The 22,037-nt window shown below is 47.3% G+C and overlaps 1 protein-coding gene across 2 annotated transcripts; it reads left to right on the top strand.

The window, feature by feature from the left end:
• The first annotated feature begins 798 nt into the window (after positions 1–798).
• rbm34 (RNA binding motif protein 34) lies at positions 799–21,834 on the top strand. 2 transcript variants are annotated; one of them, XM_052024796.1, is made up of 11 exons: positions 799–1,026; positions 3,225–3,390; positions 5,463–5,596; positions 10,767–10,992; positions 12,098–12,157; positions 13,814–13,857; positions 16,129–16,212; positions 16,931–16,994; positions 17,076–17,118; positions 18,693–18,811; positions 21,178–21,834. In XM_052024796.1, exons 1-11 carry the CDS (start codon positions 1,013–1,015, stop codon positions 21,439–21,441), a joined length of 1,218 nt encoding a protein of 405 aa, XP_051880756.1. In that variant the 5' UTR covers positions 799–1,012; the 3' UTR covers positions 21,442–21,834. The 2 variants fall into 2 exon arrangements, with proteins under 2 accessions (XP_051880756.1, XP_051880757.1); XM_052024797.1 differs by lacking the exon at positions 799–1,026 and adding an exon at positions 1,785–2,093.
• Positions 21,835–22,037: the final 203 nt, after the last annotated feature.

Raw genomic sequence — 22,037 nt, forward strand, 5'->3', positions numbered from 1 at the left:
TAGTGCAGGTGGGTTGGGATTAGTGCAGGAGAGTGGGGATTAGTGCAGGAGGGTGGGGATCAGTGCAGGTGGGTTGGGATTAGTGCAGGAGAGCAGGGATTAGTGCAGGAGGGTGGGGATTAGTACAGGAGAGCGGGGATTAGTGCAGGTGGGTTGGGATTAGTGCAGGAGAGCAGGGATTAGTGCAGGAGGGCGGGGATTAGTGCAGGTGGGTTGGGATTAGTGCAGGAGGGTGGGGATTAGTGCAGGAGGGTGGGGATTAGTGCAGGTGGGTTGGGATAAGTGCAGGAGAGCGGGGATTAGTGCAGGAGAGTGGGGATTAGTGCAGGTGGGTTGGGATTAGTGCAGGAGGGTTGGGATTAGTGCAGGAGGGCGGGGATTAGTGCAGGAGAGTGGGGATTAGTGCAGGTGGGTTGGGATTAGTGCAGGAGAGCGGGGATTAGTGCAGGTGGGTTGGGATTAGTGCAGGAGAGCAGGTATTAGTGCAGGTGGGTTGGGATTAGTGCAGGAGGGTGGGGATTAGTGCAGGTGGGTTGGGATTAGTGCAGGAGGGTGGGGATTAGTGCAGGTGAGTTGGGATTAGTGCAGGAGAGCGGGGATTAGTGCAGGAGGGTTGGGATTAGTGCAGGAGGGTGGGGATTAGTGCAGGAGGGTTGGGATTAGTGCAGGTGGGTTGGGATTAGTGCAGGAGGGCGGTGCTGAGGTAGGACATTTCCTGCAACCTTATGTTCCTGCTGCTGATTGCAGACCCCGCAATGTTGGACGTTGGCAGCAGCGGTGCGGGCTGGGGGGGGGGTGAAGGAAGAAAGCGGCGCCACGGGGAAGCGGGCAGTCGGGGGAGGGTTAACCGGCCGACCCCCGCAGTCCAGGGCGGAGGGTAACCGCGTCCCCCTGCCCTCGGCTGAACGGGAAAGGACACCCGGAACCCCTGCGGGCCGCCGCCAGGAGCCGGGGGAAGGACCGGAACGGACCGCCGCGCGTGTTTCCGGTGCAGACGGTGGTTGCCGGGGGAATGGCAAAGAAAAGGTGAGGGGAGGGGGAGAGGGGGGTGAGGGGAGGGGGAGAGGGGGGTGAGGGGAGGGGGAGAGGGGAGGGGGTGAGGGGAGAGGGGAGAGGGTGAGGGGAGGGTGAGGGGAGGGGGTGAGGGGAGGGGAGGGGGAGGGGGGGGGAGGGGAGGGTGAGGGGAGGGTGAGGGCAGGGGGTGTGAGGGGAGGGTGAGGGGAGGGGGTGAGGGGGGGTGAGGGGAGGGGGTGAGGGGAGGGGGTGGGGGGGGAGAGGGGGGTGAGGGGAGGGGGTGAGGGGAGGGGGAGAGGGGGGTGAGGGGGAGGGGGAGAGGGGGGTGAGGGGAGGGGGCGGGGGGGAGAGGGGGGTGAGGGGAGGGGGCGGGGGGGAGAGGGGGGTGGGGGCGGGGGGGAGGAGAGGGGGGTAACTGAATGGTGGGGAGGGGGGTAACTGGGGGGTGGGGGTAGTGGAGAGGAGAGGGGTAGCGGGTGGGGGAGAGGGGATAACTGAGGGGGAGAAGGGGGTAACGGGATGGGGTAACGGGGAAGGGGAGAGGGGGTAATGGAGGGTAACTGTGGTAGGGGTAATGGGATGGGGATAACTGGGGCAATGGTGGGGAGGATAACTGGGGGGACAGGGGGTAATGGATTGGGGAGAGGGGGTAATGGGTTGGGGGAGAGGGGTTTAACAGGGGGACAGGGAGGTAACTTTGGTGGGGGGAGAGGGGGGTAAAGGATTGGGGGGGCAACAGTAGTGCGTCTGACTCCAGATCAGAAGGCTGCGTGTTTGGATCACGTCGGGGTCATGAGCACCTTATTGTTCGGGGCAGGCACGGTAGTGTAGCGGTCAGTGTAACCCTTTACAGCGCCAACGACCTGGGTTCAAATCCGGCCGCTGTCTGTAAGGAGTTTGTACGTTCTCCCCGTGTCTGCGTGGGTTTCCTCCGGATGCTCCGGTTTCCTCCCACATTCCAAAGACGTACGGGTTAGGAAGTTGCGGGCATGCTATGTTGGCGCCAGAAGCGTGGCGACACTTGCGGGCTGCCCCCAGAACGCTCTACGCAAAAGATGCATTTCACTGTGTGTTTTGATGTACGTGACTAGTAAAGAAATCTTATAATGAGGGGAAGGCGGGGAGATGGGGTTGGGGAGGGATGGTTGGAGGTGGTGGGGAGGGACGGGGTGGATGTAGTGGGAGATAGCAAATGGAATAAGCAGTGGTCTGGCAGGTTCTTGGCAGGTGAGCCAATAGGGGACTGGGAAGGATTGGGAACTGGGGAAGATGGAAATATCAATGTTATGCCTCTCCTGGCACTGCTTGATCTACTGGGCATTTCCTGCAGCTCTGCATTCTGCACCTTCTACAGTTCTTGTTCTCTCTCTCCCACTTAGTGTCCTCATGAACTTATCAGCTGATGCCATCTACAGTTTGTCCACTGCTCAACTTTAACGGTGATGTGGGGAGAGAATGGGATCCCGGGGATAGGGAACCAGAGTAGGAAAGTGACCAGGGTGAGGGGTAGAGGGAGGGGGTAGCATTGGGAGCTGGGATAGAGTACTAGTGATTGAGGGTTGGAGGTGAGGGAGAGAGCTCTCTGTAAGGCTGCGAACGGAGACAGAGGTCCAAGTGAACATTAGAGTGAGGACAGCTGGCAAGGGTGAAGCAGCAGACATCAGATGAGAGATACAGGAGGCTGCAGATGCTGGAATTTGGAGCAATAAGCAATCTGCTGGAGGAACTCAGCGGGTCGAGCAGCATCTGTGGGAGGGAAGGAATTGTCGATGTTTCAGGTCAAAACCCTGCTTCAGGACTTCCTTTCCTCCCACAGGTGCTGCTCGACCTGCTACGTTCATCCAGCAGATTGTTTGTTGCATCAAATGAGAGGCACTGTGTGCAGTGTGAGACGTTGAAAGTGATGTTATTTGAATCTGAAACGCATTGTTTGAACTGGTGGAAATTAATTCATTAATTGGCAAAATGCTGGCATTGACAACTTTACAGAGTTGTGGTGGAGCAGGGAAGGATGGAAGGAGTTAGAGGCTGTGGTGAGACCAAAGAGAGAAGGATCTAGGGAGTAGGAGAAGGAGAAAGGGCCTGTGGAGGGAGAGCTCTTTGTGCAGTGTGCAGAATAGCCCTTTGCTATGCTGTATTGTTCTCCAGTGCTATTTGATCATACGTTTTATTTCACCAGATTCTAATTTTTTCCTCCTCTTGCTATGCAGTACCAGAACAAACAGTAACAAGGAGAGCTATGCAGTGGGTCAGGTGGCAGACAGTCTGCCCTGTAATCCGACAGCTAAGGGCAAGACATCCCCACTGATGACTCTTTTCTCTACACCCTCAATTTCCACAAGCCAGTTGTTATTCACTCCCATCCTGGAGCGTAAGGTAAGCTCTGATTCTCTGCGATACGTGGTTATAATTGTGCCCTGGTTTCAACTCTGCCATTCCAAATTCAATCAGTCACTCAGATCTTGACCTTCTGTGTAGATTTTCTCCCAGACTGGCAGTAGAAGCTCACCCCTTGTACTTGGTGCAGTATTAGTGTAGTGGCAATATCACAGGATAAATGAACTGAAGGGCTGGGTGATAATTTAGACACGGCAAATAATGGCAGGACCCTTAACAGTGTTTATGTACAGATGGATCTTGGGGTCTAAGTCCATAGATCCCTGAAAGTAGCTGCCCAAATCAATAGCGTGGTAAAGAAGGTTTATGGCATGCTTGCCTTTACGAGTCGAGACATTGAGTTCAAAAGTCAGGAAGTTGTATTGCAGCTTTATAAAACTCTGGTTAACTGCATCTGGAGTATTGCATTCATTTCTGGTTGCCCCATTATAGGAAGGATATGGAGGCTTTGGAGAGGGTGCAGAAGCAGTTCACCAGGATGCTGCCTGGATTAAAGGGCATGTGCTATAAGGAGAAATTGGACAAACTTGGATTCTCTGGAGTGGCGGAGGCTGAAGGGAGATCTGATAGAGGTTTATAAAATTATGAGAGGCATAGGTAGACAGCCAGTATCTTTTTCCCAGGGTCGAAATGTCTATTACTAGAGGGCATGCATTTAAGCTGAAAGAGGGAAAGTTCAAAGGAGATGTGTGGGGCAAGTTTTTAACATAGACAGTGTTGAGTACCTGGAATGCGCTGCCAGGGGTGGTGGTGGAGGCAGATACGACAGAGGCATTTAAGAGGCTCTTAGATGGGCACATGAATGTGTAGAAAGTGGATGGATATGGACCATGTGCAGGCAGAAGGGATTAGGTGTCATTAGCTTAATTAGTTCGACATAACATGAAGGGCCTGTTCCTGCATTGTACTGTTCTATGGAAGTTCAAAAATCGCTGTTAAAGTTTGAGAATTTGAAAATGGATGGTTGGTGGTCAGTACAGACGAGATGGGCCAAAGGGCCTGTTTCCATTGCTGTATAACAGAGTTTAGTCCAGCAAATAAGAATCTGATTTTGGTCAAATCACCATGGAGCCAGAACATTGTGACAAAAATCAGTGGATTCGTGAGCTACTCAGTTGCATCAAAGATGTGCTAGTCCATCAAAGGTAGGAGAAAACAAACTCAAAATTTAGTAGTGGATTAATTATGTTAGATTCAGAGCCCCAGGCGATCTGTACATCTGTAAACTGTACAGTGAAACAAAGGCCACATGCCAAAACGTGGGTTATTAAGTTAATTGGCTGCTGTAAGTTGCCTCTAGTATAGGTAGCTGGCTGGAGAATCTGGAGAGAGTTGATGTGCATGTGAGAGGGAATAGCTTATCGCAAACTAAGCAAGCGAATGGGATTAGTCTGAGAGCTGGCAAAGACTAGATGGGTCAAATGGCCTCCTGCGGTGTAAGAAAGAGTTGAAGGTGCAGACCAAGGTGAAGCTGGTCTTTGAGATGGGAAGGGTGACCTGGGCAGTGAGGTTTGTTGAAGGTCAAGTAAAGAATGGACGTGGCTGGCCTCACTGACTCGGTGAGTGAGTCTGCTCAGCGCTCCCAGCTCTGCTCAGCAGGGATGAGTTGGGCCAAAGGACCTGTTTTCTGTGCTGTAGAGCTGTATGAAGATTGAGCTCTTTTGTAAAGGAGCTGTCTCTATAGGGGTGAAAGGGCAATTAAAGCAGATGCAACTGCGACTTCCAAGAGGAAATTCAATAAATATGTGGAAAATTGCAGGTTTGTTTGGAACGAGGAGGGGCATTGCGTAGTTGATTGGCACCTTCCTTTCCACCCACCCCCCCAACCCCTCTTTCAAATGAAACGTTAAACTGAAATTCATCTACTCTCATAAAACATGCCAGATTTTTATCTCGGAGAAGAGCAAGAGTGCAGGCCAATATTTATTTTGGAATATCCTGATGTCATGAAGTCACTCAAATCCTAGTATTTTCATGCTTATCCTTTCTACTCTAAGGAAAACAATTCCATTGAATCCTTTAATGCATTGACCTGGGATTGTGTCCTTTAGGTCAGTGGTAAGAAAAGAAAGATTCCAGAAGATGAGGATGCCTTTGGAAATAAGGCCAAGGAACAAAAGCCAGAGGAGACGAAACCTGTTCGACGGAAGGAGCTCACAGCAGCTGAACAGAAACTGGCCCAACGGTGAGTACTCACTGACGGGAGATTACTTAGATTCATACAACTCGGAAACAGGCCCTTTGGCCCAGCTGGTCCATGCTGACCAAGATGCCCCACCTAAGCTTGTCCTATTTACCAGAGTTTGGCCCATAACCTTCCAAACCTTTTCTATCCTTGAATTTGTCCAACTGTCTTTTAAAAGTTGCTATTGCACCTGCCTCAATCCCTTCTTCTGGCAGCTCGTTCCACATACGTACCACTCTCTGTGGTTAAAGAAAAAGTTGCCCCTCAAATTCCTATTAAATCTTTTCTCTCTCACCTTAATCCTATGCTCTCTGGTTCCTGATTCCCCAACCCTGAGAAAAAAGACTGTACATTCACCCTATCCATGCCCCTCGTGATTTTATACACCTCTATAAGATCACCTCTCAGTCTCCTACGCTCCAAGGAAAAAAGTGCTAGCCTGTCCAACCTCTCCTTATAACTCAGTCCGTCGAGTCATGGCAACATCTTTGTAAATCTTTTCTGTACTCTTTCCAGTTTAATAATATCTTTCCTGTAGCAGGGTGGCCAAAATTAAACAAAATAGTCCCAAGTGCTACCTCACCAGCATCTTGTATAACAGCACCGTGACCTCCCAACTTGGTATTGGTTTATTGTTGTCACTTGTACCAAGGTGCAGTGGAAAAACTTGTCTTACATACCGTTCGTACAAATCAATTCATCCCACAGTGCATTGAGATAGTACAGGGTAAAAACAATAACAGAATACAGAGTAAAGTGTCACAACTACAAGGAAGTGTATTGGAGGTAGACAATAAGGTGCAAGTTCTAACAAGGTAGATTGTGAGGCAAGAGTCCATCTCATCGTTCAATAGTCTTATCACAGTGGGGTAGAAGCTGTCCTTGAGCCTGGTGGTACGTGCCCTCAGGCTCCTGTATCTTCTGCCTGGTGGGAGAGGAGCGAAGAGAGAATGACCCGGGTGGGTGGGGTCTTTGATTATGCTGGCTGCTTCGCCAAGACAGCGAGACGTATAGACAGAGTCCATGGAGGGGAGGCTGGTTTTCTTGATGTGCTGGGCTGTGTCCACAACTCTCTGAAGTTTCTTGTGGTCCTGGGCAGAGCAGTTGCCAAACCAAGCCATATGCATCTAGATAGGATGCTTTCTATGGGACTTCTATACTCAATGCCCTGACCAATGAAGGCCAGCGTGCCAAAAGCTGCCTTCACCATCCTGCCTACCAGTGATTCCACTTTCAGGGAACCATATACTCCTAGGTTCCTTTGTTTTACAACACTCCCCAGGGCCTTACCATTCACTTTTAAAGTCCTACCTTGATTTGACTTTCCAACATGCAACACGTTGCACTTTCCTGAATTAAGCTTCATTTGCCATTCTTGGCCCACTTACCCAGCTGATCAAGATACCCCTGTCATTTTTGATAACCTGTCTCACTGTCCACTAAACCACCTATTTTAGTGCCACCTGCAAACTTATTAACCATGCCTTGTACATTCTCATCCAAATTGTTGATATAGATGACAAACTTGGTCCAGTTAACTTTACCGAGCATGCTTGGAGCATGTGCACTGTTCTGGCTGCTGTGTAATGAAATGAATGGTGAGGCACTGAAAAATCTGTAAATAAAAGATTCACAAGGACAATACTACAGGTGGTCTCCAGGTTATGATGGGATTCCGTTCCTGAGAAACGTTCATAGCCTGAACAGTTCGTAAGTCAGAAATGAACAAAAAGCGTGTGGGAAAGGATCACAGAAATGGCTGTAACGGGAGAGTGAGCAGGTGCAGGAAGAGCAGCCACCAGCCAGCCTCACTGACTCAGTGAGTGAGCCTGTCAGCGCTCCAAGCTCTGCTCGGCTCGACACAGCTGCCAGTTGTTGCGGAAGTGCCCCGTTCCCACCCGGTAGAAGATGCCTGCAGCCCCGCAGCACCTGGCAAATCCATCCCAATCCATCCTGCCCGTCTCCCAAACGCTTGTTTCTATGTATGGGGTACCTATAAGTTGGGTGTTTGTAACCTGGGTAGGATCTGTATCTGAAAAGGTTGAACTGGCATTGGCCATTTTGCAAGAAAGGAAAAGGTTTGAGGATGACCCGATATTATTATGAAGGGGTCTGATAGGATAGAAAAGGAAAGAAAAAAATCCATAGTAACTGATAATCGATCTGCAAATGCTGGCAACACTCAGCAGCTCTGCCAGCATCCAAAGAGAGAGGGCAAAAGTAACGGTTCAAGTCGAAGACCCTGCTGAACATTTCCTGCGTTTGCAGTTTTTATTAACTACTTTTCCACGCTGGAGAGACCAGAACCAGAGGCTGTACAAATGAAAGGCTCCAGTGGGATCAAGGAGGAGCTTCTTTCATGTTGATTATCAAACTTGCCAACAAAAGGAGTCGTTGATGCAAGCAGCAGAGAGGTGTCTAACGTGAAGCCAGAGTAACACCTGAGGAACCAAAGGATAATTGCGGTGAGATCAGGAAGTGGGAGAAGATTCATTGGAACCGAGTAGCCTTTTCCAAATGGGATTGAAGGATTCGTTGTCCTGGTGAGGTGGGCAAAGCAGGGCATGGGGTTTCCACAGTCACGATAACTGGTAGTGAGGGAGGGCATGGATGAAAGGATTAATGGGAAAGTCAGGGCATTGGAATCAAGGTTTTCATGGTTTTATGAGAATGTGGGTGCACAGAGCGAAACTTAAACAGTGCAGTACTTGGGGAACTTAGCTGGTTTGGGGATTGGGCGGAGAGCAGAGCAAAGATGGTGCAGAGGGAGCTTACTGTTGTTCAGGGGGTCTGTGGGGAAATCTCAGAGCGGTACACCGGTAGTCAGCACCAAGCTGATTGGTGAGTGTCGGTACTTTCCTCGCTGTGGCTGGCTTTTGTATACTTAATGCTAGTAGATAGAGACGTGGTGGAGCTCCTCATTCTCATTACATGCATATCCTGTGGCACGTAGGAAACCTACATATTAATGATGTGGAGTCACAGAGAGCGTGGAAAGAGGCCCTTCAGCCCACTGAGTCTACACTGACCAGCAAGCATCCATTTAGACTAATCTTGCACTAATCCCATTTTATTGTTCCTAACAACTCCCCCCACCCAGATTCTACCACTCCCCTACACGCTATTTATAGTGACCAATTAACCTGTCAAGCTGCACGCCTTTGGGATGTGGGAGGAAACTGAGGCAGTCACAGGGAGAACGTGCAAACTCCACACAAACGGTGCCAGAGGTAAGGATCGCACCCATGTCGTCGGAGCTGTGAGGCAGCGGATCTACTAGCTGCACCTCTGTGGACTTAATTGTAGGGGCTAAGAAGTTTTACAATGCTGCTGCCTCGCAGCTCCAGAGACCTGGGTTTGATTCTGATCTCCAGCGCTGTCTGTGTGAACATAGAACACTACAGCACAGTACAGGCCCTTCGGCCCACAGTGTTGTGCCGACATTTTATCCTGGTCTAAGATCTATCTAACCCTTCTCTCTCACATAGCCCCCTATTTTTCTATCATTCATGTGGCTATCTAAGAGCCTCTTAAATGTCCTTAATGTATCCGCCCCCACAACCTCTGCCGGCAGTGCGTTCCATGCACCCACCACTCTCTGTGTAAAAAAAAAACTTACCCCTGACATCCCCCCCAGTACCTTCCTCCAATCACCTTAAAATTATGTCCCCTTGTGTTAGCCATTGTCACCCTGGGAAAAAGTCTCTGACTGTCCACTCGATCTATACCTCTTATCATCTTGTACACCTCTATCAAGTCACCTCTCATCCTCCTCTCCAAAGAGAAAAGCCCTAGCTCGCTCCACCTATCCTCATAAGACTTGATCTCCAATCCAGGCAACATCCTAGTAAATCTCCTCTGCACCCTCTCTAAAGCTTCCACATCGTTTCTATAATGAGGTGACCAGAACTGAACACAATACTCCAAGTGTGGTCTGACCAAGTTTGCACGTTCTGCCTGTGATTATGTGGGTTTCCCCCAGGTGCTCCGGTTTCCTCCCACATCCAAAGACTTGAATTTTGTTATGTTAATTGGCTGCTGTAAGTTGCCCCTTAGATGGGTGGCAGAAAAATCAAAAGGGATCTGATGGACATATTAGAGGAAATAAGATACAGGGTTACAGGGAAACAAGGAGGGGGGAATGGCACTGTTGGGACTGCTCTGCTGGAAGTCGATGGGCTGAATGGTCTGAGCCTAATAGGCATGAACAAAGTTTTCCAGTGGCACTAAAATTAGCACTTGGTTGATGGTGAGGAAGAAAGTTCCAGGCTCTAGGAAGATCAGTGTATCATCAGAGGTGAGGCCTGATGTTAACACAGGAGGTGGTTAGGTGGATACCTGCCTTTATTGGCAAAGGTATAAAGTGTAAGAGCAGGGAGAGCTGCAAAGAGTACATAAGGCACTAGTTATGCCACGGTGAGAATACTGCACCCTGTTCTGGTCACCAGGCTATAGAACAATTGTGACGGCACTGCAGAGGGCACTGAGGAAGTTTACAAGGATGTTGCCAGGGTTGGAGGATTGCCATTTATAAAGAGAGACTGCATGGGTTGTGGATTGTTTGGAAAGGAGACCACATCAGATTTACTTGAGGAGCTTGGACAGAGTGAACAGCAAGAACCCACTTCCCTTGGCAGAGAGGTGGTGAACCAAAGGTATAGATTTGAAGTTACTTATTGGAAGGATTAGAAAGTTGAGGAAAATGTTTGCATCCAAAAATAATATGGGCTCTGGAAGTCTGCCTGAAAGGGCAGTCGATGCAGACAGAGAGAGGCAGCTAAGGGGAAGCTACTTGAACTCCTGAAACAGAGAAAGGAAGGTTAGTATCCACAAGGCTTCATACCTGGAGCCAGGATGTGGGAGTCACCAAAATAGCTCCATCATTGGATATTGTGGATGTGATGGGCAAAATGTCTTCTTTCTCTGCTGTAAATTTCTATGATTTTCTGGGCAAGAGGGTTTGTTAGGAGCTTAGAGGCATAGGGGAGGTTGTTGGGTGTGCTCAAGGACTGGATTGAAGTATGAAAGTTGGATATTCTGAACTTACCCCAAACTGACTCCCACTCTGCATTTGGCCCCCACTCCGTAATAATGGATGAGAGCTCTGACCATCTGATGGGTCCTGGCCCGCCTGCCCACGCAGCTAACCACCTTCTCGTGTCACTCGCAGAGAGAGTGCCTTGAGCGCAGCAGACGAGGAAGGTGAAGGGGTACGCCGCGTGAAGCGGAAGCGTAAAAAGGAGCAGGCAGAAGATGGGCCGTCAGTAGCACTGGAGCAAACGACGGGGAAAGCAGCCAACCGTTTCAGGAAACGCAAGGTGAAACCTGAGGTGGAGAAAATAAAGAACAAGAGGACTGTGTTTGTGGGGAACCTGCCCTCTGAGTACAGTAAACAGGTGAGAGATGGCTTATTCACTGACCTTTCAGACTGAAGATCGCCTGATGCTCGGTGTACTGGTCAAAGAGGTGGGCTTAGAGAACTGAAGGTCATCTCTGATATAAATAATAATCGTGACGATACATCTTACATCTAAATAAAGTAATAAAATATTCCAACGTTCTTCACAGCAATGTTCTACACAGGTTCTCAGACAGTGAATCTCACAAAGCAGGTGTTAAGACGTGATCAAGAGCTTGGTCAAAAAAGTAGGTTTTCAGGAGCATCTTGTGTGAGGAATGAGAAGCAAAGTATTGAGATAATTCCAGAGCTTGGAGCCCATGGGCAGAAGACATAGCTGTCAATGGTGGAACAGACCAGAGAATGGATGTTTAGTCTCTTAATTGTAGGGTTTTTGCAGATTGGCTGAAACCTGTTTTCCCTGTGAGTGGTAGGGGAACAGATCCCACACCCCCAAGGTACATGATTACAATTAGGCAGGCACTAACTCTATAAAGCAGAACGGTAACTTTCAGACAATATTTTTGGTTGGGATATAGGCAGTGCAAGATGCTTTGTGGTTAAATGTAGCAAGCTTTAGTGACTTTGGATCGAGGGTTTCCAGAGCGCTCTGCCCCCTCAACCGAATCTGTTATAGAATTTCTATCAGGTTGTCTACAATTAATCAACAGCTCTATGATGCTTTTATTAGGGAGGCCTAGCTTATACATACCCATTCTGATGAAGGGTCGTGGACCTAAAACATTAACTGTTTCTCTTTTCCACAGATGCTGCCTGACCTGCTGAGTGTTTCCAGCTTTTACTGCAGATTTTTAATTTTCATCTAGCTTTTATGTTTTCCTCGACAAACTCATAAAACAGATTATCTGGTCATTATATTGTTTATTGTGGGATTTCAGTGGGTGTAAGTAGTCCACAGCATGGAAGGCATGATGTAAAGACAAATCCTTTCTTGCACATTCCAGGAAGGTTAAAAAAACTAAATGAATATTCATCATTTCCATCTAACATTTCCCTTCTTCCTAATTATAGTGAAATAAGGCAAAGTTTTCTCAGCATCTGAGAACATTGATTACCTGTTTCTTTTGTACCTTTCTAAACAGATGATCATAGCGCTGTTTAAAGAGTTTGGGCCAATAGAATCTGTGCGGTTCCGTTCTGTGGTAAGTTCATTGAGTTTTAAGAATGAAATGGAAGCTGTTTGAACTGCATGTCAGCTTCCCACCCTGGAAAGCACTTAGTGACTTGTGGTGAGGAGTTTCTGTTTTATGAGTGGTTATTTCAATGTTCCTTTTTTTAAAAAATTTGGTTCCCATGAAGTGGTCAGCTATTACTTCATGTCCCTCTCTGGATGTGCAGCCAATAGGACATTAGTAAGGCAAATGGGAGGCATTCTGCCCACTTCCATTTACAAATCCCTACTCCTATAATATAAACGTACCTTGCTACACAAAGAAGAGGGATGGGAGCGGCATCAAACCTGAAATTAATTCGCATTTAGGAGTAAGGAGATGGATTTCTTGTATTTATTTATTTGGACTTTGACTTGCGGGCCTTGCTGGCTCCGATTGCCTTGAAAATTTGGTGCCAGTGAACCACCATGAAACTCTACAGTTCTTTTGATGAAGGTACTCCCTCAGTCAGGAGAGTATGGACCTAGGATGGAGGGGAATGTGATGGTAGTGGTGTTCCGTGTTGTCCTTGGTGCTAGAGCTGACGTATTTGGGAGATACTGTCAGGGTAGTCTGGGCGAGTACTTCCAGTGAATTTTGTGGACGGCATACACTCCAGCCACAGTGCCTCGGAGGTGGAGGGAATGGATGCTTAGGCTGGTAGGTGGGGTGTCATTCAAACTGCTTCCTGTTTTCTGATGGTATTGAGCTCCTTGACTGTTTTTTGTCTGGCACTGATCCATGCACCTCCTCAGTATTTCTTCATACTCTTGATTTGTGCCTTTAGACGGTGAAAAGGCTTTGACATACTCACCATAAGGTAACCAGGCTTCGACCTGTTCTTACAACCACAGTCTTTATGTGGCTGGTCCAGTTGAGTTTCTGGCCTGTGGGGACTGAAGGATATTGATGGTGGGGACTTGGTGACGGTGGTGCATTCGTATGTCAAGGGTAGCTTGTTACACCATCCCTTGTTGGCGATGGTCATTGCCTGGCACTTTTGTGGCATGCCTGAGGGTCCTACTGCAAGGCTTGCTTCATTTGCAGAGGACTTGTGGATGGAATTCAACACTGCAATCTTCAGCAAATGTCTCTGTTTCTGGCTGGAAGGAAGGTCATTGATGATGGAGCTGATGTTGGGCCTTGGACCCTCCCCTGGGGAACTCCTTCAGTGATGTCCTGGTGGAGCTGATCAATCCTCAACAACCACCTTCCTCTGGGAGGTGTGACTCCAGCCATTGCAGTGCTTTTCCCTGGATGTCCATTGACCAGTTTTACCAGGGCTCCTTGATGCTGTGCTCAGTCAAATCCTGCCTCGATGTCAAGGGCAGTTATCCTTGCCTCAGGCACTCAGCTCCGTGCTTTGACCAAGGCTGCAATGAAGTCTGGAGCCAACTGGTCCTGGAGAAACCCAAACTGGACCTGTGTGAGCAGCTTATTGAAGAGCAAGTACTGCTTGACAACTTGCATCACTTAGCTGCTGATGGATTGTTTAGGTCTCCATTGAATTGTACTGAATGTTGTGTTGAAAGCACGCATCTGATACCTGGTTCACCTCTGTTCTGAAACTTCGCTTTGTTCCTCCAGCTTAATGAAGTCGACGTGCTTTGTCTAATTCTTTTTTCCTCTTTGTTCCCTTGGCTAAAGGCACGGGAGGAACCTAACATCTCCAGGAAGTTGGCCACCATCCAGTAAGTCACCCTCCTTGTTCACCGGTGCTTTTACATGCAGACTTCCCTGATCTATAGGTGCAAACCCTGCAGCATCAGTTCCTGAATCTCCAGGGACTTTTCACAATGCGCCCTGATGCGCAGTGGTGTGTTGGGAAGGGTGTCAGCAACCCTTCATACTTCATCTGTGTTCACAAGTAAGTCAGTGGTGTTTACTGGACTGGATGACCTGCCCTTGGCTGATCTCTGCATACGCATGACTGTGCCAACTCGCGTGCGCATGTACAACCAAGCACACGAACACACGTGTATGTGCTAGCACAGATACAGCTATGCACCAGTAGACATGCAATCACAGGTGCACACACAAACAGGCACAATGTTGTAGTTGGGTCCTAGTTGATTCCATGGGTAGTTGGGACATGTTAGTGGATTCAGGGATTGAACCATCACCTGCCACAAAGGTCAGTGATATACTACACACTGTAGCCCAGCACTGAGTCCAGGAAAGGACTGCTGAAACCATGCACAGACCTTGTAGCAGATCTGCTGGTTCAAGTAATTACTTTAATGGAACTGGAGCAAATGCAGTTAGAGTAGATTGGCAAAAAGGTTGGCACGGAGGTGGTGGGCGGAAGGGCCAGTTTCTGTGCTGTGAAGCTGTATAACTATGGGCTACGGAAGGAAGCCAGAGCACCCAGAGGAAACCCACATGATGTCAGGAGCTGTGAGGCAACAGCTCCAATACCTGTATCACTGTGCCATCCAGCTGTGGAGAATAAAAGTACAAATTGACACCAAATTGGTGGCAGTGTCGAACAGTGAGGAGGATATTAATGAAGTGCAGAAGGGAAGGCTGACGGAATGGGCAGGGAAGCGGCAGAGGAAATGTAGAGTGCAAGTGTGAAGTGATAGAACAAGGAGAGATGATGTGCACCAAATGGCACTGTTCTGGAGAAGGTGGAGAAACAGGGGAGCTGTAAATGTTGTGCATAAACATTTGAAGGTAATTGTATTTGTTGAGAAAGCTGTTAAAAAGTACTTGAGATCCTAGCCATCGTAAACAGGCAGAGTACAAAAGCAGGAAGATTATACTGATTCTAGATAAAAACAGGTTTGAGCCGCAGCTGGAATATTGCACCCAATTTTGGTCATCTTGCTTTTGAAAGGAGGTGAAGCTCCTGGGAAGGCTGCAGGTGAGACTTACTAGAATGGTTTCAGGAAGAGGAATTTCAGCTACAAGGTTACACTGGAAGCAGGGAGGTGAATGATGACTTTAGGTGGGATGATTGAAAGCTGCCTCCGTTAGTTCAAGGACGAGGAAATATAGACACTCAGTGATGGGCAGAAGTCAGGGGAAGTACGAGGAAAAAGGGCTTTGCACAAAGTAGGGGGAACATTTGGGGCTTTGTCAAAAGGGAATTGGATAAGGACTTGAGGGGAAACGATGTTAGGCTGTGGGGGAAGAGTGGGAGAATGGAACTGACTGGATTACTCTACAAAGAATCAGCATTGACTGGATAGGTTGAATAGCCTCCTATGATGTTGCATTTCTATGGTTCAAGTTCATCCTCCACCAGCTTTGCTTAAACTCATCCTGAATTTGTTGAGTGGAATCCTAGATAGATTTAAGGGGGAGCTAGGGAAGTGCATGGAGGGTAAAGGTATAGGATGTGGGAACAGGGCGAGGTCGATCATTAACACCAACCTACATCTTTTGAGCTGAATTGTTGCCGTGCTGTTAAGTTCTGTCAATCTTGACATCTCCTGCAGTCTTCCATTCCCCTGCTGGTAATGCTGCCCTCCAGTGGTCCCCTACAAGAGATCATTCTTCAAAGCCAGTAATGTGAAAGCCTCTGTTCACCTTTGGAACAATACACAAAGAGTGCTGGGGTTTGTACGTTGCTCCAGATTCCAGCATCTGCAGAATTTCTTGTGTCTCCATTTTGCTGCTCCACTGTGAAGTCTTTTCCAGGTGTGCCTACCCTGAAGAAGTTTTCCTCCTCTCTTCAGGAGTTCTGTGAGACCCACTCTCACTGCTCCCCTTCCGTGATCTCGGCTGCTTGAGTTCCTCCAGCACATTTTGTGTATTGTTCATCTAATTTAGTCGCAATTTGGTAACTTGTGAACATGTTGACGTTGCACCTCAGCGAGCCTGTATGTCTGCACTCGGTCTATTTTAAAATAGTTTGCATCATTTTTCTGCGACTGATGCAAGTCTGAAGTTGAAAATGGTAGCAGAATTCTCACTGTGATGATTGCTCTCACAGTCTCCCACCATCTCTTTCTCAGGAAGAAGGTTCATCCCAAGCGGAATAACATGAACGCCTATATTGTGTTTCAGCAGTGCAGTAATGCAGTCAGAGCCTTGACAAGGTAGGAGTGCAGTTCTAAACTTCACTTGACTTTTGGCTTTTTCAGTGCTATTGATGGGTGTATGTTGTTGATTAAAGTTTCATGCTGCAGTCAATATAACTGTACAACAAATTTGCGGTATTTAATATGGTACAGTGAATTTTATTGAAAGATAGTCCTCCTTTAAAACGTTTGTTCCATGATTATTAGATAATTTATAACCAGAACAGAGTAATTTATTTATAAGAGATCTTTATGAGTCACATGTACATCGAAACACACAGTGAAATGCATCTTTTGCATAGAGTGTTCTGCGAGCAGCCGACAAGCGTCACCACGCTTCAGGCACCAACATAGCATGCCCACAACTTCCTAACCCGTACATCTTTGGAATGTGGGAGGAAACCAGAGCACCCGGAGGAAACCCACGCAGACACGGGGAGAATGTACAAACTCCTTACAGACAGTGGCTGGAATTGAACCCGGGTCACTGGCACTGTAATAGCATTACGTTAACCACTACACTACTGTGCCTGCCCTAACAACCAACACTCCACGTTTTAGCTTAATTATGGATATATAATTATGGCATTTTGTAGTTTAATTCAGTTATAAAGATTTCTCTGTCTATTAATTCCATTAGAACTTGTGCTCGATGTATAGATTTATTTTATGACAGTGATCTGTTTCTCAGGATCTTGCAGATACAAAGACTAAAAAAATTCTGTTCTTTTTGAAGGAATGGATATGAAGTAAAAACTGGATTTAATATTCGTGTGGACCTAGCAAGCAAGTCAGATGTGGTGAGTTATGAATGAGTAATAGAGTTGGTTAATTGATGCTCTTCTGACTGTGCTAAGTTTCTCATGTTTTGTTTCTTGCAGCATGACCATCGGCGATCCATCTTTTTGGGCAACTTGTCGTATGGTAAGGCACTTTCTGTGACTGTCGGGGTGCCTTGTTCCTCAATTTTCTCAACTGGTTCACTCTGTTCTTATGAACCACAAAACAAAAAGGAATTGATCATTTTTGCAGAAAAGACGTTCAAACTTGTATCCTTATCCTGGCCGAACTTGACTGTGATAGTGTCCATGAAAAGAAAGACCTGCATTTCTATAGCACCTTCGGCCACCTTGGGACTTCCTAGAGCAGGTTACAGACCTGTTTGAAGTGTAGTCACTGTTGTAACGTACAAAACCCAGAAGATGGTTCACACGCAACAAGCTTCTACAAACAGTAATTCAATGACCAGCTTGCCCATTTTCATAGTGACGATAATTGAAAGAAACACATTGACCTGGACTTTGGGAAACTCTCTCTTTGAAACAGTGATGCAGGATCTTTTGAGCGCACCTGAGTGAGCAGACATGGCCTCAGTTTAATGTCTCATTCAGAATATGGCACCTGGGAAGCTGCAGTTCTACACTGTTATGTGCTCAAGTTTCCAGAGTGGGGCTTGAACCTGTGACTCCCTGATTTAGGGTAGAGAATGCCCTGTAAATAAAACTTCCTGGAATGAGAGCTTAAATGATTACGACCTTATCAGCATTGGGGAGAGATGTAAGTTGCTCCAACAATGTCTAGTACCATGTTAAACAGTGATGTTGGTGTGCTGACTGATACACCATGGTGGTGGTTGACTTTATCATTAATTCATAAATTGGTACCGTGGGTATTAGCTTGGACATGTCCAGTGCCAGGAATGAGAAATTGCTGCACTCTTTCTGAAGGGATATTAAATGAAATCCTCTCCATCTGTTCTGGTCCCCCACTGAGCTCAAATTGGCTGCCAAGTTTCTATATGACAAACAGAGTCTATACTTCCAAATGCACGTCACTGGGTGTGGAACCTCTGTTGAAATGTCCTGAGGTTGTGAAAGGTACGATGGAAGTGCCAGTCTTTCTTCCTTATAAGTTGTGGTAGTAGGAACACCCTGAACATTTCCTGTTTAACCTATGTGCCCCGTTCTGGGCACTGCACTTGATGTAAACAATTCGAAGAGGGAGCAGAAACAATTTACTGAAATAATCCTAAGAACGAGGGGTGTTAGTTGTGTAGACAGAATGGGGAAGCTGGGGTTGTTCTCATTGGATTGGCTCAGAACCTATTTAAAGTCTTGAAGTTAGAGACAGATACAGAGAAACCATTCTCCTTGGTGGTAGGATCAAGAACTAGGGAGATCAGAATGAAGGTGATTGGTAGAAAGATCACAAATGACAAGAGGAGAGGGTCTGGAATGCACTGGCAGTGGTAGTAGTGGAGGCAGAGTCAATTATAAGGTTCAAAAGGGAGCTGGAAAAGTGTCTAAAAGGAAATAACTTGTAGGGCTGTGAGGAGAGGACAGTGGAATGAGACTAGCTGCATCGGTCTTGCATAGGGCAATGGGCTGAATAGCCTCCTTTCCTCCAGTGGATCTGTGAGACTGTTAACAGCAAGGTGACCACTCCCCCTCCTCCATGCTTGTTCAATCTGTTTGAACCAATGATCTGCTTGTCTACAGATATCCAAGAAAATGATGTGCGTGATCACTTCAGTGAATGTGGAGAAGTCGAGTGCGTGCGGATAGTGAGAGACAAGGAATCGGGAATGGGGAAAGGATTTGGATATGTGCTTTTTCAGGTAAGGTGATAAAGATTTGGTGGGAAACCTGCTGTGTAACAGTTTTCTCTCTGAAGCTTAGAAATGGAGAGCTCTATCACACAACATTGACTGTTCAGTCCATTGCACCTAGGCTGGTTCCTGAAGGAACTAGTTAGATTCCCCTGCCTTTTCCCATTTTGCTTATCAATTTTTCCCCCAAGTGCTCTTTTCAAAAAAAAAGTATTGTTTTTTTTAATTCTCCTGAGTAGGTGCATAAAACTTTGAATTTAAGTGACTATGTAAAAAAAAAGTTAATATCGAATCAATTGTCTGTTAGACAGCTGATTTTCATTTCCTTTGGCTTTATTGGAAATTGTGACGTTGTAGGTCATGGATTTTTAATGTCTGGATTTTAAAATCCTTGCTCTTCTCCCACCCTCCCCAGTATCAGGGGCAGGCACGGTAGTGTAGCGGTTAACATAATGCTTTACAGCGTCAGCGACCCCGGTTCAATTCCGGCCGCTGTCTGTAAGGAGTTTGTACGTTCTCCCCATGACTGTGTGCATGCTATGTTGGCGCCGGAAGTGTGGCAACACTTGTGGGCTGCCCCCAGAACACTCTACACAAAAAAGATGCATTTCACTGTGTGTTTTGACGTACATGTGACTAATAAAGATATCTCCATGATCACTCATCAACCTTTCCCCTCCAAATGTCTTGATCTCAGAACCCTCTTCCAATTAACCCCTGCCCCACACTCCCCCTCCCCCAACCTCCTCTGCTCCTGTACCTTTCCTATCTGTGTTACTCTTCTAGCCTCACATTAGCAAAGATGTAAAGGGTTTTGAGAGGAGGGTGCAGAAGTGATTTACTTCAATAATTCTTGGTGTCGATGATTTTCATTCCTTTGTCACAGGCACTCGTGCTTTCAGCTGTCTCCACCCCGAGCAGGAATTGCTTCGCTGGATTTCTCTACTTCTGTCCTCCCTAGATACACCTGTGACCAAAGTTTTGATTGCCTATTGAAACAGGAGTAGGAGTAGACCATTTGGCCCCTCGAGCGTGCCCCGCCATTCAACGAGATAGCGGCTGATCTTCTACCCCAGCCTCATTTTTCTGCCCCATCCCCATATCCCACCATTCCTTTAATATCCAGATCTCTGGAGATTCCGTCACTGACTGCATCCCAAACAAAGTCCACTGTGGTAAAGAATTCCCAAGGTTCACCACCCTTTTGCATTAAACACTTGGTGCATTGTGCCAGGTCCTTGATATAGATTGTCAACAGCTGGGGTGAGGCACTGATCCCTGCCATATCCCGCTAATCCCAGCCTGCCAACCTCGGAAGGATCTGTTCATTCCTACTCTACTCCCTTTCTGCTAACCAACTCTCAGTCCATGCTAGTGTATTACCCCCAATTCCATGTGCTCTAACCTTGTTCACCAACCCGTGTGGAAGGTTATTGAAAGCCTTCTGGATATCAAGATACACTGGATCCACTGGTTCCCCGTCATCACCTCCACTGGATACATCCTCGTCGTCATAAAGTCATGGAGACATACAGCATGGAAACAGGCCCTTCAGCCCACTGAGTCCACACTGACAATCAACCACCCCTTTACACTAATCCTACGTTTATCCCTTTTATTTTTATTCTCTCCACATGCTCATCAACTGACCCAGGTTCTAAACCTCACCTACTCCTCAAAGAATTCCAATAGATTAGTCAGATATGATTTGCCTTTTGTAAGTCAACGTTGACTCTTCTCAATCATGCTATTATTTTCTAAATGTCCTGATATCATATCCTTTATTGTGGATTCCAATATCTTCCCTACTGCTAACGTCAGGCTAACTGGGGTAACACAGTGATGCAGCTAATAGAAGCCCTGCCTCAGGGCGCAGGAGACCCGGGTTCAATCCTGACCTCCCAGTGCTGTCTATGTGGAGTTTGCATGTTCTTCCTGTGACCATGTCAGTTTCCTCCCACATTCCCAAAGATATGCAGGTTGGTAGATCACTTGGCTGCTGTAAATTGTCCCTAGTGTGTAGGCGAGTGGTAAAATTTGGGGGGAGTTGATGAGAATGTGGGGATTAATGTAGGATTAGTGTAAATGAGTGGTTGCTGGTCAGCACAGACTCGGTTTCTGTGCTGCATCACTTGATGACTCTAATTGTTTGGTAGTTCCCCATTTTCTCTCTCCTTCCTTTCTTAAATAGAAGGGTCATATGTTTCGTCCAATAAAGCTGCTGTGAAGCACCTTGAGGCGTTTTGCTGTGTCATTGGTGCTGAACTTCAGTGGGATATTGCTTCAAATGCTGTTCTGCACCTCTGCCTGAGTTTGCTAGAGACGCTGGAGAAAAATTAAAGGATAACATGGATGATCTTGGTTTCTGTTGGCAGAGCACAGACGCTGTAACACTGGCCCTTAAGCTCAATAACTCAGAGCTAAAAGGACGCAAGGTGCGAGTCAGCCGCTCGGTGAAGAAGGAAAGAGACTCCCAGGATCCAGCCACCAGTCGTCTTGCGGAGGGGAAGAAATCGGCAGCCAAGGACTTCTCTGGGTTGATGGTGAGGGCAGCGGAGGGAAAGAAAACCAAGAGGAAAAATCAAGGGAAGAAGAGGAAGCAGAGCCAGAGGAAGGTTGGCAAGTCTAAAAAGAGGTGAAAGGTTGCAGCCTGTCCGAGCTCAGCCGAAGTCCCCCCTGAAGCCACGGGCTCTGGCGATGCTGGCTGGAGTTTTCAGACCAGGGCTGGATAGTAGGACAAGACGGCCACTCCTTCCACAGGCTTCTCCTCTTCTGCCAAGAGCAAGTGGTTAGACCTGGACAATTGCTGTTTAACACTGACTGTACAGGTGGTCCTCAGAAATTGACCAGTGCACCTTTATTTCATGAGGGTGGCCCTGTTTGATTTTATTGCCTTGAATCCATGGTGCAGTCTTCTCAACTCGAGTATTTGAGACATCTTTGACACACTGTATGTTAACCCTTCCACTAGGCACTCCCCTAACTCCACACCTTGGTGAATAAAACTGGGCAATTTAATCAGCCACAATCCATTTGTGAAGGTAAGTTTGTCCATTATTTTTCCAAGCAAATTGTCAGCAGAGTGACATTAACGGCATGAGGTCAGTGCAGCAGCCCTGTGAAATAACAATACCAATAAGAACACAGAGGATTTGCAGGAAGCTGTTGTATGAACCATGTTCTTGCCAGTACCTTGGGACTGTGCGCTGTTTGATGGAGGTGTTTCAGTCATGTA

The sequence above is a fragment of the Pristis pectinata genome, chromosome 10, assembly GCF_009764475.1.
Source record: "Pristis pectinata isolate sPriPec2 chromosome 10, sPriPec2.1.pri, whole genome shotgun sequence".
Classification (NCBI taxonomy): Eukaryota; Metazoa; Chordata; class Chondrichthyes; order Rhinopristiformes; family Pristidae; genus Pristis; species Pristis pectinata.